This window comes from Aquarana catesbeiana, linkage group LG01 (assembly GCF_042186555.1).
Source record: "Aquarana catesbeiana isolate 2022-GZ linkage group LG01, ASM4218655v1, whole genome shotgun sequence".
NCBI lineage: Eukaryota > Metazoa > Chordata > Amphibia > Anura > Ranidae > Aquarana > Aquarana catesbeiana.
In genome coordinates this window covers 513,724,330-513,739,864 of record NC_133324.1, presented here as the reverse complement: position 1 = coordinate 513,739,864, position 15,535 = coordinate 513,724,330, and the positions used below count along the sequence as shown (strand labels likewise).

General features: G+C 40.2%; 1 protein-coding gene across 2 annotated transcripts in view; it reads right to left on the bottom strand.

Annotated features, from left to right (window-relative positions):
* Window positions 1-15,535, bottom strand: part of LOC141104013 (hippocampus abundant transcript 1 protein-like) — a 61,175-nt gene that overhangs the window by 30,547 nt on the left and 15,093 nt on the right. For both annotated transcript variants that reach the window (XM_073594027.1, XM_073594028.1), the window contains exons 2-5: window positions 4,997-5,092; window positions 4,850-4,912; window positions 4,617-4,744; window positions 4,126-4,240 (exon numbers count right to left, since the gene is read on the bottom strand). In XM_073594027.1, the coding sequence (XP_073450128.1) occupies window positions 4,126-4,240; window positions 4,617-4,744; window positions 4,850-4,912; window positions 4,997-5,092 (402 nt within the window). The remainder of the gene's footprint in view (window positions 1-4,125; window positions 4,241-4,616; window positions 4,745-4,849; window positions 4,913-4,996; window positions 5,093-15,535) is intronic.

The following is a 15,535-nucleotide window of genomic DNA, read 5'->3' as shown; positions in this document are numbered from 1 at the left end:
TTTGGGTTGTCCCCAGAACAGGAAAAGATAGGAAATCTTTCAATAGGGACACTTGTTCTGGTAACAACAAGGGATTACCTCACTTTGGAGGGATTTCCTCTGTTTCGGCTATGTGACAGGAAGTGGAGGGAAAGCTTCCCAATGGGAAAAAGATGCCAAAACAAAAAGAAAAACCTAGGGGTTATAACCTTTGACAGCTTAGAGCTTTAGGCTATGAAAAATGAAGAAGAAAAAAAAAAAAAAAAAAAAAAAAAAAAAAAAAGGAAGAAGGTTTTGCCGTTAGTTTTACTTTAAATTTTTTGTTTTTAATGCTGCTTTAAATCGAACAGAGTTTTTTTAGCCAGTTGCTTTTTTTTGCCATCAGTTCCGTTTAGGTTTAAGTGATGCTTAGCATTCTGTCAATTATCTTAGTTGTACTTTTCCCTCCTCTATGCCCAGGAGATGAGCAAAGCTCGGACAAAGATTAATAAAAAATAAATCTCCATTTTATCTTTTAAGCAGCCTTAAAAAAGTTAAGCAATGGGGTCCAGGATTTAATTCTCATCAAGGACAATATCCGAACAGAGTTTGGATGTTCTTTCAGTGTGCAGGCACCACAGCTTTTAGGAACAAGATATCTGGCCTGAGGGCTTAAAGGCAGGTGCAGTGTAGTTAGAATTGCAATGTTTGGCTCCTTGGAGAAACCAAGAGTCAATAGTAGCAATGTTTTTGCATTAAATATTCATTGGTATGTGATCTGCCCAGTGCCCATTTCCTAGCTTTGAGAAGAACTGTAGACAGTAAGAAAATTAGGCACACACAAGTTTATTTACTGTTATTGTAACACAAAGTAGAGACTACCTTAATGCTGCCAGGTAGAAAAAAAAAAGCACAGTATGATAAAGTACAGAATACAAGTGGAAAGGCAGGTTTACCAACATGTTCAATATTGCTGTAGATCACCAGTTATATCATGTACAATGTAAGAGGGAAGGAAGCAATTCATAAAATTAGAGGTATGTTTTTTTGACAATTTATTCTTGTTACTACACACATTAGCAGAATGATAAATTTACTCGCTATATCCAAGTTAAAGGCAGAATCTAACAAGCTAGTTTTCTCTCTCTTTGTTTTTCCTTTTAGAACCAATTACTAGCATAAGGCATCTTTTCTATGAATTGTGGTGCAGTTTTTGAAAGAAACCAATCAGCTTCCACATTTTTTTGATCAAAGCTTAAATTGTCTGATTGGCTACCATGCAGAGCTGCACCAGATTTTGCACTCTCCAGTTGTAGTTAAATCAACCCCATACAGTAAATAGGAAAAAAAGTGCACAGCAAAAGACTGCATGAAAATACAGGACCGCACAATGATCTAATATCAACAGTTCATCAAAATCAGAGTTCTTCTAGAATTGTATATCATTTCGTTGAAAAATGATGTTGATTTTTTTTTTTTTTTTTGGTGGTGTCTCAATACATCTCAATACCAGGCACTTTCACTCCCTTCCTGCCCAGGCCAATTTTCAGCTTTCAGCACTGTCACACTTTGAATGAAAATTACACGGTCAAGCAACACTGTACCCATATAAAATTTTTTTTTAGACAGATAGACCTTTTTTTTGGTGGTATTTAATCACCACTGGGTTTTTATTTTTTGCTAAACAAACGAAAAGACGAAAAAAACAAAAACAAAAACTGAAAATTTTGAAAAAACAAAAACACCTTTTTCTTCATTGTTATAAAATTTTGCAAATAAGTAATTTTTCTTTTTCACTGATGTGCGTCGATGAGGCTGCATTGATGGGCACTGATTTGCATTGATAGGGTTGCACTAATAATCACTGCCCTAATTATCAGTGTAAATCTCACTATCAATGGCCACACTGCACACCCCTGGGGGCGCGCATGCATAGCAAAAATGGGGAGACATCATATGATGTCCACCCAGAACAAGAGTGGTCTCGTTCAGCTGTTATTGTATAATAGGCCAGACGGAACCTGTTAGGAACGACTACTTTTATCATATAAAATTAAAAAAAAAAAATAAATAAAAAAAAGAAGGACTATGGGGCAGTTCACAGGAAACCTGAAGCCTTTTTCGCACTGAGCAAAAAGCGCACTGCACTTGCTGTCTACAGCGAACGTCAGTGTTAGCTTAATGACACCCCAAACACAGGTCGCAAATACAGGAAACCAGATTGCATGGTACAAGTATTACCATGCAATCTGGTTGCTGTGCATTTTGTGAATTAGTGCATGCACTACTTTTTATGCGGTTTGGTGTGATTCATGGTGTAAACCGGCCACAAAACATTTGAAGAACAAAAAAAAAAAAAAAAAAAAAAAAAACCACACACGTTTCTCCTGCTCTCTGTTTTAAAACATAGCAAATGAAAAATGTCAGGACAGTAAAAAACCTTGAAATTACCAACTTTCGCAAAGTAGAAACGCTAAATACTGCCATTGAGGGGGTTAAAACATGGTGCATGATGATGGTGCACTAGATACATTAAAATGTACAGGACAGAGAGGGATCAGGAGAAGAGGTTAATACGGGTCACATACAGTGTAGGGGAGGAGATTAATGGGGTTAACGTACAGATGTGCAGGTTATGGTAGGTGAGGTGTTACTATACAGGTCAGATCAGGGGACAGGATGGGACTGACACATACAGGAATTACATCAGGGGGTGGGAGGGTTGTGTTTATATTGTTGGCTCTGGACTGAATTGCATTGGCGCAGGGGCGCACAGGAGTTCGGTTCATGCAAGATGTACCAGTACATCATCCCAGAACAACAGGGCAGCAACCAGCCATAAATGTCTAGTGGCTGGTTTGCAAGAGACTAAACAATTATTAGCATGGGGTACCAGAATACTAGCAAAGTCATTCAAATCTATCAAAGCGTGGCTCCATTACGTTATTAGTTTTTGGCCCAGAGCCCTCTAAAATACATTTTTGCAAGAAAAAAACAATTATCAAATTTCATTCTGAGCAGTCTCCTTAAATTAAAACACTTAAATCAGACACATTAGTTACAAAAAATAAATCTTGGTACCTTTAAAGTGATTGTAAAGTCTAGTTTTTTTTTTTTTTTTTTTAAATAACAAACATGTTATACTTGCCTCCTATGTGCAGTGGTTTTGCACAGGGCAGCCTGGATCCTCCTCTTCTCGGGTCCCTCTTCAGCTCTCCTGGCCCCTCCCTCCTGGAGCGTCCCCCCACAGCAAGAAGCCGAGCCGCAGCTCTGTGTATCCATTCTTACACGGAGCTGCCATTCTGCCCCCCCCTCCTGATTAGCTAAACTGACTTTGATTGACAGCCGCAGGAGCCAATGGCACCGCTGTTGTGTCTCAGCCAATCAGGAGGGAGAGTCAGGGACGGCCGAGGGACTCATGGACATTGCTGGACAGAGAGGGACCGCTGGCAAGGCTGCTACACACAGAAGGCTTTTTTATCTTAATGCATAGAATGCATTAAAGTGGATGTAAACCCAATGTTATCCTTTCTAAACTACTGCCATAGGGGTTATCTATAAGGATATACATGCCTCCTCCATGTATCTTTAACTGTCAAATGTCTCCCCTCGGTCTGTTATTAGACCCGAAAAACTGCATATTCTGTGTCTGGAGCTCGGTGGGTGGAGTCGTGATGTCAGTAGACTCCCCGCCCACCTCTACACTCCCCTGTGTATTTCTAACGCTGAACTTCTGCTATGATCTCTAACATCCAGTGAAAAGACAGGAAAGTAACCACATGACTTCAGCATGTCAAATCATGCTGAGGTGTGGAACAACCAATCCTTGCAGAGCTGCTGAAGAAAGGAGTGGGGGAGGGAATTAAAAAATAATGCCTGTGTCTTAGGCTAGTGCACAAGATATGTAAATCACCTGTCACTCACAGCAAGGGGGAGGATTTGACAAAGTTTTTCTCAGTTTGTTCAGTGAGATAAATCTTGACAAACTGAGAAAAACTTTGTGAGAAAAACAAAGTGTTGTTGTTTCTTCACTATCCTTGACCAAGCTGTACTGCCCAACACCACTGAAGTCAAGAGCCTGAATACATGAGCTAGCAGGAGTATATGTATTGCAAGAGTGACAAAACATAAAAAAAATCATTTTGCAGGTAAACATGTAGAGCTCACCAGGCCATATGCTGTGCTCCGCTCATGTTCCTGGGTGATATCAGCCACGTAAGCAAAGATCACAGAGAATGTGACAGCGAAGACACCAGACATAGAAATCACTGCAAAATACCACCTGTAGGAAATCCCACAAGCATCAGAGAGTTGTACAAACAGGATATAAAAAAGATAACAAGGTAATCTATAATCCCACATTCATAATTAATAGTGATGATATCAAGACAGACATGGAGAAAAAAAACAAAAACATAAAGACATGAAACTGATAGGCAAAAATCGTATTTTTCCTATATGGGTTGTATAGAGAAATACAATTTCACAAGGAATAAAAATCACTTTTTACATAATGTTACATAGAGAAATGAAAAGAAGGAATTGTAGCCTCATTTATCACTGTGTCTAAAAGAAATGTTATGTTGCTGTACGTTTGATAAATGATACAACATAGTATATATTGTTGCTAACTACCTACGACTGCTGTCATTACATACCACGGGCTGATCTTGAGCAGAGGTATAGGCGCACAGGTGAAGAAAACAGTGAGGAGAAGGAATGACTTTCTGCCCCACACATCTGACAATGCTCCAATGAGGGGGGCACTAAGGAAGGAGAGAAGTCCCTGAAGAATTGAGGCAGAATTAGGGTGGCATAGATACACACAAGAAACTAAAGCTGTAATGTGTAGCTGTTTTATGCGGATAGGCGTTCATTGCCATATTGTTACCTTAACTCCATGGATTAAACCATTCATTAAAAATGTGTGTTGTGGGAAGGTCTGGTGCAGTACCTGTAAGAAAAACCACCAGATGTTTAACTTCTCCTGAAAAAGTAAGTAGCATTTACAGCAGATCTGGGTGGTAATCTCACTTACCGTTAACATGGGAGTTGTCAGCAGACCCCAGGCAAAGAACTCTAGGAATATAACCACCACCGCATGGTAGACACTTGGTTCACCAACCCCCTGCCGCTGGGTAAGAGAAGAGAAAAAAGAGAAGTGAATGTGCATTACCTATATGAAGATCAAATGGCTCTAACAAGTTCTTGCTGCGTAAAGCAAATATTATTTGACATACAGTTGTGCTCATAAGTTTACATACCCTGGCAGAATTTTTGATTTCTTGGCCATTTTTCAGAGAACATGAATGGTGACACAAAAACTTTTCTTTCACTCATAGTTAGTGTTTGGCTGAAGTAATTTATTATCAATCAACTGTGTTTACTCTTTTTAAAACCACAATGACAACAGAAACTACCCAAATGACCCTGATCAAAAGTTTACATCCCCCAGTTCTTAATACCGTGTATTGCCCCCTTTAACATCAATGACAGCTTGAAGTCTTTTGGGGTATTTGTGGATGAGGCTCTTTATCTTCTCAGATGGTAAAGCTGCCCATTCCTCTTGGCAAAATGCCTCCAGTTCCTGTAAATTCTTGGGCTGTGATGCATGAACTGCACGTTTGAGATCTCCCAAGAGTGGCTCAATGATATTGAGGTCAGGAGACTGAGATGGCCACTCCAGAACCTTCACTTTATTCTGCTGTAGTCAATGACAGGTCGACTTGGCCTTGTGTTTTGGATCATTGTCATGTTGGAATGTCCAAGTACGTCCCATGCGCAGCTACCTGACTGATGACTGCAAATGTTCCTCCAGTATTTTTAGATAACATACTGCATTTATCTTGCCATCAATTTTGATCAAATTTCCTGTGCCTTTATAGCCCAAAACATCAGCGATCCACCTCCGTGTTTCACAGTAGGAATGGTGTACCTTTCATCACAGGCCTTGTTGACTCCTCTCCTCTCCTCATGTAGCATTTATGGTTTTGGTCAAAAAGCTCAATTTTGGTCTCATCACTCCAAATGACTTTGTGCCAGAAGGTTTGAGGTTTGTCTCTGTGCTGTTTGGCGTATTGTAACCAGGATACTTTATGGCATGTGCGTAGTAATGGCTTTCTTCTGATGACTCAATCATGCAGCCCATCTTTCTTCAAGTGCCTCCTTATTGTGCATCTTGAAATAGCCACACCACATGTTTTCAGAGAGTTCTGTATTTCACCTGAAGTTATTTGTGGGATTTTCTTTCCATCCTAAACAATTTTCCTGGCAGTTATGGCTGACATTTTAGTTGATCTACCTGACCGTGGTTTGGTTTCACCAGAACCCCTCATTTTCCACTTCTTGATTAGAGTTTGGCATGCTCAATTCCTAGGATATCTTTTTATATCCCTTTCCTGTTTTATACAGTTTAACTACATTTTCCCGCAGATCCTTTGACAATTATTTTACTTTCCTCATGACTCAGACTCAGAAATGTCAGTGCAGCACTGGATGAAAGAGGCAAGGGTCTGTCAGGAGTCCAGAAACTCATTGACCTTTTATACACACACACACACATTATAATCACACACACACACATAATTACAATTACACATAATTACAAGCAAACATATTACAGCTGAGGATGGTTACCTTTAATAGCCATTCAAACCCCTTTGTGTCAACCTGTGTGCATGTTATCAGGCCAAAATCACCAGGGTATGTACTTTTGATCAGGGTCATTTGGGTAGTTTGTGTTGTCATTATGATTTAAAAAAAAAAAAAGTAAACACAGTTGATCGATAATAAATGGCTTCAGCTAAACACTAACCATGAGTGAAAAAAAATGTTTTTTTTTCCCCATCAACTGTATGCAAGACCCCTTTCACACTGAGGCGGTTTACAGGCGCTATAGCGCTAAAAATAGCTCCTGTAAAGCGCCTCTCTAATGTGAAAGCCCAAGGGCTTTCACACTGGAGTGGTGCGCTGGCAGGAGGGTAAAAAACAAAAACGAGGGTAAAGCGCCGCTAAAAATAGCGGCGCTTTACCACCGACGCCCCAGTGTAAAAGGGCTCCAATAGTGATCTGGGAGCCTGATAATTCCAAGTTGGCGTCAGGCATGTTGTATTAAAATAAAAGAAGACATATATAGCTAGCGAATCTGTTCATAAAAATGTCATTATTCTAGCCTCCTATATAATGTTGAAGTGCTAACATATACAGAATTGCAACTTTGCACAATTTTTTTTCTTCAATATTGTATTAAAGTGATATTAAAGGGTCAAATTTTTTACATTAAAATAATAAACATGTCATACTTACCTGCTCTGTGCAATAGTTTTGTACAGAGCAGCTCCGATCCTCCTCTCTTCAGATACCCCGCTGGCACTCCTGGCCCATCCCTCCTGCCCCCAGAGTAAGCAGCTTGCTATAGGGGCACCCAGGCAGGCTCACTCTCGAGCCACTGCTCTGCGTTGCTTGGCCTTGCCCCTCTCTCTCATTGACTGTGATTGACTGTGAGTGAGACACAGGCCTCTTACACAAGCTGCAAGCTCATTGCATCATACACAAAATGCTAAAACCCACCCCTTCACTACTAAATGTTAACAAAACTAATTTAAAGAAAATTACAATTCATAAACCTGGCCATAGCTATAGCTTGCTTGCACAGATAAAATATTCAATTTTTTTTGTGATTCATTTATTCTTTAACCACTTAAGCCCCGGACCATTTTGCTGGCCAAAGACCAGAGCACTTTTTGCGATTTGGCACTGCGTCGCTTTAACTGACAATTGCGTGGTCGTGCGACGTGGCTCCCAAACAAAATTGGCGTCCTTTTTTTCCCCACAAATAGAGCTTTCTTTTGGTGGTATTTGATCACCTCTGCGGTTTTTATTTTTTTGCGCTATAAACTAAAAAAATAGTGACAATTTTGAGAAAAAAAAAAAAAACGCATTATTTCTTACTTTTTTGCTATAATTAATATCCCCCAAAAAATATATAAAAAAAACATTTTTTTCCCTCAGTTTAGGCCGATACGTATTCTTCTACATATTTTTGGTAAAACAAAAAAATAAATAAATAAATTGCAATAAGCGTTTATTGATTTGTTTGCGCAAAAGTTATAGCGTCTACAAAATAGGGGATAGTTTTATGGCATTTTTATTAATAATTTTTTTTTTTACTAGTAATGGTGGCGATTAGCGATTTTATCATGACTGCGACATTATGGCGGACACATCGGACAATTTTGACACATTTTTGGGACTATTGGCATTAACACAGCGATCAATGCTAAAAAATTGCATTGATTACTGTAAAAATGTGACTGGCAGTGAAGGGGTTAACCACTAGGTGGCGCTGTAGGGGTTAAGTGTGTCCTAGGGAGTGATTCTAACTGTGGGGGGGGAGGGGCTGTGTGTGACACCTCACTGATCACCATTCCCGATTACAGGGAGCTGTGATCAATGAGTGTGTCAGGCAGAACGGGGAGATGCTTGTTTACATTAGCATCTCCCCGTTCTTTCTCACCGCGAGACCTGCAATCCCGCTCACGGAGCTGCCGGCAGGCGTGTGCGCGCCCGCAAGCTGCCTCTTAAAGGGCAATGTACAGGTACGTGATTCTGCCTGTACGTGCCCTTCTGACGCAGTACATCTGCGTGAGGCGGTCGGGAAGCGGTTAAGATTAAGGTTCACAACAGTTACACAAAATGACATTGTGTCATGTAAACGCAAGATAGAAGATATAAATACAACCACAATCTTTGGCTTGAGATTTAGCGATGCGATCATTAAGAGCCCCCAGGAAACTAGGAGGCAACATTGTGTAGCCCTACTGAGGCTCAAATGCAGTGATCATTTTGACGTCAAATTTCGATTTAGTTTGAGTCAGTCTAACTAAAATGCCATTTTCGTTTTAGTCGTATTTTAGTCTTCTGAATTGTTTTAGTTGACAAAGATCTCCAGTACATTTTAGTCGACTAAACTCCAATGGGTTTGGTTAAATTGTAATGAATTATTTCTCTAAAATTTCCAAACTCATGATATATTTTTCTGAAATAAAAATTAAGAACATGTTATTATTTATGGTATTAAGGTTTGAGCACGCACTACAGACACAGATCTAGCCATTGTTACATAGTAGGCGAGATTGAAAAAAGACACAAGTCCAACCTATGTAAAATATGTTGTGATATACAGCCAAAAAGATTTATGTTTATAGACTATAGACTAAAAGATTTTAGTCGAAGAAATTAAAGTGGTTCTAATCTAAAGGATCAAGGTTTTTTTTACCTTTGTGCGTTCTATGGCTGAAGGTAAAAAACCTTCTCTGTGCAGCAGCCCTCAAGCCAATATTTACCTTAGCCCCAGCAATGTGCACGACAGCCTCGGCTCTCTGGGGACTCTCACTCCTCATTGGAATAAATATACTGTGAGTGGGTGGCAGGTGCAGACTCAGCAATGTAAATGTACATTGCCGGCTTGCTTCTGGATGTGGGGCACGCATGCGGGCGCCCCCTGCCAACCCTTGCTGTGATTGGGCACAGCACGAGTTTGGCAGCAAATTTCAGCCAATGATTTTGGCTGAAACCTGCTGATTAGCTGTGTCCAATCACACACAGAGTTCTGTGTGTAAAACACACAGGTCTCTGTGTAGAGAGAACAGCGATTTGGCTGTTTCTTCTCTCTGAAAAGGAGAGAGAAAAAACAGTCAGATTAAGTAAAAGAAGCACACTTTTTAAGGCAAACAGTTAACCCCTTGACTGCCCCTAGATCTTAACCCCTTCCCAGTCAGTGTCATCAGTACAGTGTCAGTGTACCGTATTATCAGTGATCACTGTATAGGTTTCACTAGCGACGTCAGTGTCTGCTAGCGCCAGATTGCCTGCCACACTATCACAGTCCCACTATAAGTCGCTGATCACCTATACTATTACAGTGTAGCATCTATAACTACGTAAATTTCAGTATATATACACATACCATAGTATGTAGACACTATAACTTTCTCACAAACCAATTAATATTTACTTATTGGGATTTTTTTTCACCAAAGACATGTAGCAGAATACATCTTTGCCTAAATTTATGAAGAAATATGATTTTTTTTTTTTTATTGGATATATAGAAAAGTAGAAAAAAAATTTTTTCAACATTTTTGGTCTTTTTTTGCTTATATAATAATAATAATAAAGTGGGGATCAAATACCACCAAAAGAAAGCTCTATTTGTGTGAAAAAAGTATATCAATTTAATTTGTGTAGCCTGTTGCATTTGTGTAGAATGTGCAATTGCCAGGTAAAGTAGCACAGTGCTGAACAGGAAAAAATGCCCTGATCATAAGGGGGGGTGAAACCTTCCGGAGGTCAAGTGGTTAATGCATTCCTTGCATTAAGGTAAAATTGTTTAGTTAAAAGAATCACCCCTTCCCACCCATACTTAACTGAACCCTCACTCAATCCAGCACTGTGCCCATCTGCAGCAGCTCTTTCCTCTCACTTCCCGATCTCACAGGTTTTGCTGAAACAGTAGAAGCCATTGGCTCCCGATGCTGTGAGTCAAATCCTGCGATGAAGGCGTGGGGGCGGGGCATGGCTAAGCTGTGCTGTCTGAGTCTATGGACACAGGCAGCGTGGATCAGGATCAAGCCTGCAGGTGTACCACAATAGGAAGCGTCTTCCTATGGTGGAACACCGAGAAGATGAGGTGGGGGCCCCCAGGAGAGGACGATCTGGGCCCCTTTGTGCAACTAGATTGTGCAGAGCAGGCAAGTATAAACCTGTTTTTTATTTAAAAAAAAAAACTTTGCATTTACAATCAATTTAAGCATCTGGGTAAGAAGGGACGCAGGTTGGGCACCAGGGATATGGAAGCACTATGGAATCCACTTGCACATGTTTCAAAACACAGTGCTGTCGGCAGAAGAAATCTTGGTAAATCCTTCTGTATCTGTAAAGCAAGCATTCCACAATCAGTGGCTTAGGAGCGACACAGCTTTCACATACCACTGATGAGATCACTCTGTGGCTTTGCATTGAAAATATGAAACTTAGCAGAAACGGTCTGTAAAATGGTATTCTGTGAACAATGTCTGCAAAAGGGCCAAACAAAGATATATGAAAACGCAACATTCACAAGATAAAAAAAAGCTCATCCATGTGCAGGCAGTCCCAATGCTGTCAATTGGGACACAGCAGCTGCTCCCAATGTGACATGTGCACCTGCGTGACATACCTCGTGTGAGTAAACATGGCCCTCCACAGGCGGTTCCCCAAGCAAATGAGGCCTTATAGTTACCCTTTAAAAATATGCATACTGTCTGCGTTCAGGGACCGCGCACCTGTATGGATGTCAAATAGAGAGCAGTGGCTGTGTGTACAGCTGCTGCATTCAAAACTGCCATGATTGGGACAGCCTGCACGGAACAGTTGTGCATCCCCGTATGTACACATGACCCTCGCACGTGTGTACACTGTAGTATGGTCACATGAACAAGCCCTAAAAGTACTGCAGGTCATCAAGAAAAATAATATCTAGCTTTCTCCAAGTGTTTTATATAAAAAGCAGTTTTAGTGAGCCAATCAATGAAGAGGAGGTAGGGTAGCATACGTAATATGAAATCACACTCAATGCTATTGAACTGCTGTTTTATTTTAATGTCTTGGAACTTCGTTGGTATAGATCTACATCTCCTCCCCCATAAAGTGCAAAACTATATATATATATATATATATATATATAATATATGTGACAGTAACATGATACAAGGTCAGAATGGGGGACAATTAACAGATGGTGGGTACCCCTCATTTTGCCAGTCACCAGCTGTTGGGAGGAACAGGAAAAGATGCAGGTTAGAAAATGGGGCTAGATCACTCTTTTGCCCCGGCTGATAGGCCAACGCCTGCTCTACACCCCTATAGTGGATACTTATAAACTGTGCACTACGTACACGCATCTGTAGCACTTTTTTGAGGGCTGGCCCTGATAGCGGTTGGATTTTACCTGTACAAGCAGTAGTCCAGTCATGTCTTTGGACAGATAATGGGCCACAGACTTTTGTCATACATAAATGTGATGGTATGAAAACTCTGCAATGGTGGGGGATTGGTGATTAGTAGTGGCGCTTGGTAGTAATTCCCTTTGGTATTTTTAAAGAGTATTGTTTTACAATGACCCCACACCAACAAATAATACGCTTCCAGAGGTCTAAATATGGGGAATTGATAATGGCTGACTTCTAAATAATTGTCTAAAAGATAGAACATATATTTTTTAGTGCCCTTTTGCATGGGCATTCTGTTTGCCTGTTTTTGCGGATAAAAAACGGACTGCAATTCAGTCCTATTACTAAAATCCAAAATGAGCTCTGCACTAATGTCAAACACTTGCAGAGAGTTTTTTAAAGTGGATGTAAACCCGACATTTTTATATATTATATATATCATACTGTAGAGTATAAGATTTCCTATCATTTGAGCCCAGTCTTGCCACACAGAGTTAATCCATCACTGAGCAATCCTCTTTTATTGTTCAGTGAGAAAAACTTTGTCAAATCCTCCCCCTTGCTGTGAGTGACAGGTGATTTACATCTTGTGCACTAGCCTAAGACACGGGCATTATTTTTTAATTCCTTCCCCCACTCCTTTCTTCAGCAGCTCTGCAAGGATTGGATGTTCCACACCTCAGCATGATTTGACATGCTGAGGTCATGTGGTTACTTTCCTGTCTTTTCACTGGATGTTAGAGATCATAGCAGAAGTTCAGTGTTAGAAATACACAGGAGAAAATGCATATTGACAAGGAGTGTAGAGGTGGGCGGGGAGACTACTGACATCACGACTCCACCCACCGAGCTCCAGACAACAGACCCACCCACAGAATCTGCAGTTTTTCTGGTCTAATAACAGACAGAGGGGAGACATTTGACAGGTAAAGACACATGCAGGAGGCATGTATATCCTTATAGATAACCCCTATGGCAGTAGTTTAGAAAGGATGACATTGGGTTTACATCCACTTTAAGTTATTATTGTGCTCTCACCCATAAAAAATGGACTGGTTACCACATAAAATATCTAAGAAAAAATATTCTATAAATATACAAAACACTTATGTATAGCACTGTCTCTTTAACCTTGTGCCGACCTGCTGCAGTACATATACTGTGGACGGGCGGCTCGTACAGGCACCATAACGTACTTGCACGACGTGGCTTTCTTCCTGTTTGAGGCCGTGCACGCGCGCCCCTATGCGCCGGCTCTGCTGTGATTGTACATAGCAGGAGTTACATAGTTGGTGAGATTGAAAAAAAAAAAAAAGTCCATCAAGTCCAACCTATGTGTGTGATTATATGTCAGTATTACATTGTATATCCCTGTACGTTGTGGTCGTTCAAGTGCTTATCTAATAGTTTTTTTTAACTATTGATGCTCCCCGCTGAGACCACCACCTGTGAAAGGGAATTTCACATCCTTGCCGCTCTTACAGTAAAGAACCCTGTATTTAGTTTAAGGTTAAATCTCTTTTCTTCTAATTTTAATGAGTGGCCACGTGTCTTGTTAAACTCCCTTCTGCGAAAAAGTTTTATCCCTATTGTGGGGTCACCAGGTATTGTATTTGTAAATTGAAATCATATCCCCTCTCAAGCGTCTCTTCTCCAGAAAGAATAAGTTCAGTGCTCGCAACCTTTCCTCATAACTAATATCCTCCAGACCCTTTATTAGCTTTGTTGCCCTTCTTTGTACTCGCTCCATTTCCAGTACATCCTTCCTGAGGACTGGTGCCCAGAACTGGACTGCATACTCCAGGTGCTGCCGGACCAGAGTCTTGTAGAGTGGGAGAATTATCGTTTTATCTCTGGAATTAATCCCCTTTTTAATGCATGCCAATATTCTGTTTACTTTGTTAGCAGCAGCTTGGCATTGCATGTCATTGCTGAGCCTATCATCTACTAGGACCCCCAGGTCCTTTTCCATCCTAGATTCCCCCAGAGGTTCTCCCCCCCAGTGTATAGATTGCATTCATATTTTTGCCACCCAAATGCATTATTTTACTACATTAAATCTCATTTGCCATGTAGGCCACTTAGGCTTGGTTCACACTTCTGTGACCTAAAAGTCACATGACTTGCGGTGCCACTTTGCCAGGCAATTTTCTGGTGACTTGTATTACTTTGATGTGACTGTCTTGTGCAGGTATGCAGAGATAACAGCATACAGGAAGAAGTCATGCACTGCCTGGGTAATCTTTATGTAATGTCGGATCCAAATCACAAATTTATATAATTATATATATATATATATATATATATATATATACACACACACACACACACACACACACACACACACACACACACACATACATATATACACACACACATATATATATATTATACATACACACACACACCATAGTTTGTAGATGCTATAACTTTCACACAAACCAATATACGCTTATTGTAGCAAAATACATATTGGCCTAAATTTATGAAGACATTAGATCTTTAAAATGTTTTATTGGATTTGCTTTATAGCAAAAAGTAAAAAATATTGTTTATTGTCTTTTTTTTTCATTTTCTGTCTTTTTTTGTTCATATAAAAATAAAAAACCCAGAGGTGATCAAATACCTCCAAAAGAAAACTCTATTTGTATGAAAAATAAATGATATAAAATTTAATTTGGGTACAGTGTTGCATGACCACGCAATTGCCAGTTAACCACTTGCCGACCAGCCGCTGCAGTTTTACTGTGGCAGAATGGCACGGCTGGGCAAAACGACGTTACCTTCCTTACGCCGCTTCACCCTTTGGCCACTAGGAGCACGTGCGCCCGCAGCGTATGCCCGACCCCAATGCGACGCGCCCGCTGGGCTCCCGCAATCACTCGTGACATAGCTAGAACCGGGATCTGTGGGTTCTTTCAGGGGAGAGGAGACAGGCTGTGTGTTCATACTATGTATGAACACCGATCTCTCTCTCCTCCTAGACTGTCCCATCCCCCCACAGTTAGAAACACTCCCAGGGAACACAGTTAACCTCTTGATCGCCCCCTAGTGTTAACCCCTTCCCTGCCAGTGACATTTACAAAGTAATCAGTGCATTTTTATAGCACTGATCGCTGTATAATTGTCAATGGTTTCAAAAATGTGTCCAATGTGTCCGCAGTCAAAAAAAAAAAAAAAAAAAAAAAAAAAAAAAAATCGCAGCTCACTGCCATTACTAGTAAAAAAAAAAAAATAATAATAAAAATGCCATAAATCTATCCCCTATTTTGTAGACGCTATAACTTTTGCGCAAACCAATCAATAAATATACGCTTATTGCGATATTTGTAAAAGAATACATATTGGCCTAAACTGAAAAAAAAAAAAAAAAAATTGCTAAAAAATTGTTTAATTGAAAAAATTAAACTTGGAAGTGCAGTCGCTTTAAATCTGAGGGGAAGGGCTGAAATGAGGGGAAGCTCTGCTGATATCATCCAATCATGTACAAGCAAAAATGCAGATTTTTTATTTTCCTTGCATATCCCTCTCATATCTACAGTGACTGCACTGCAAGTGCACTTGCAGTGCAAAGTGGATTTGCCTTT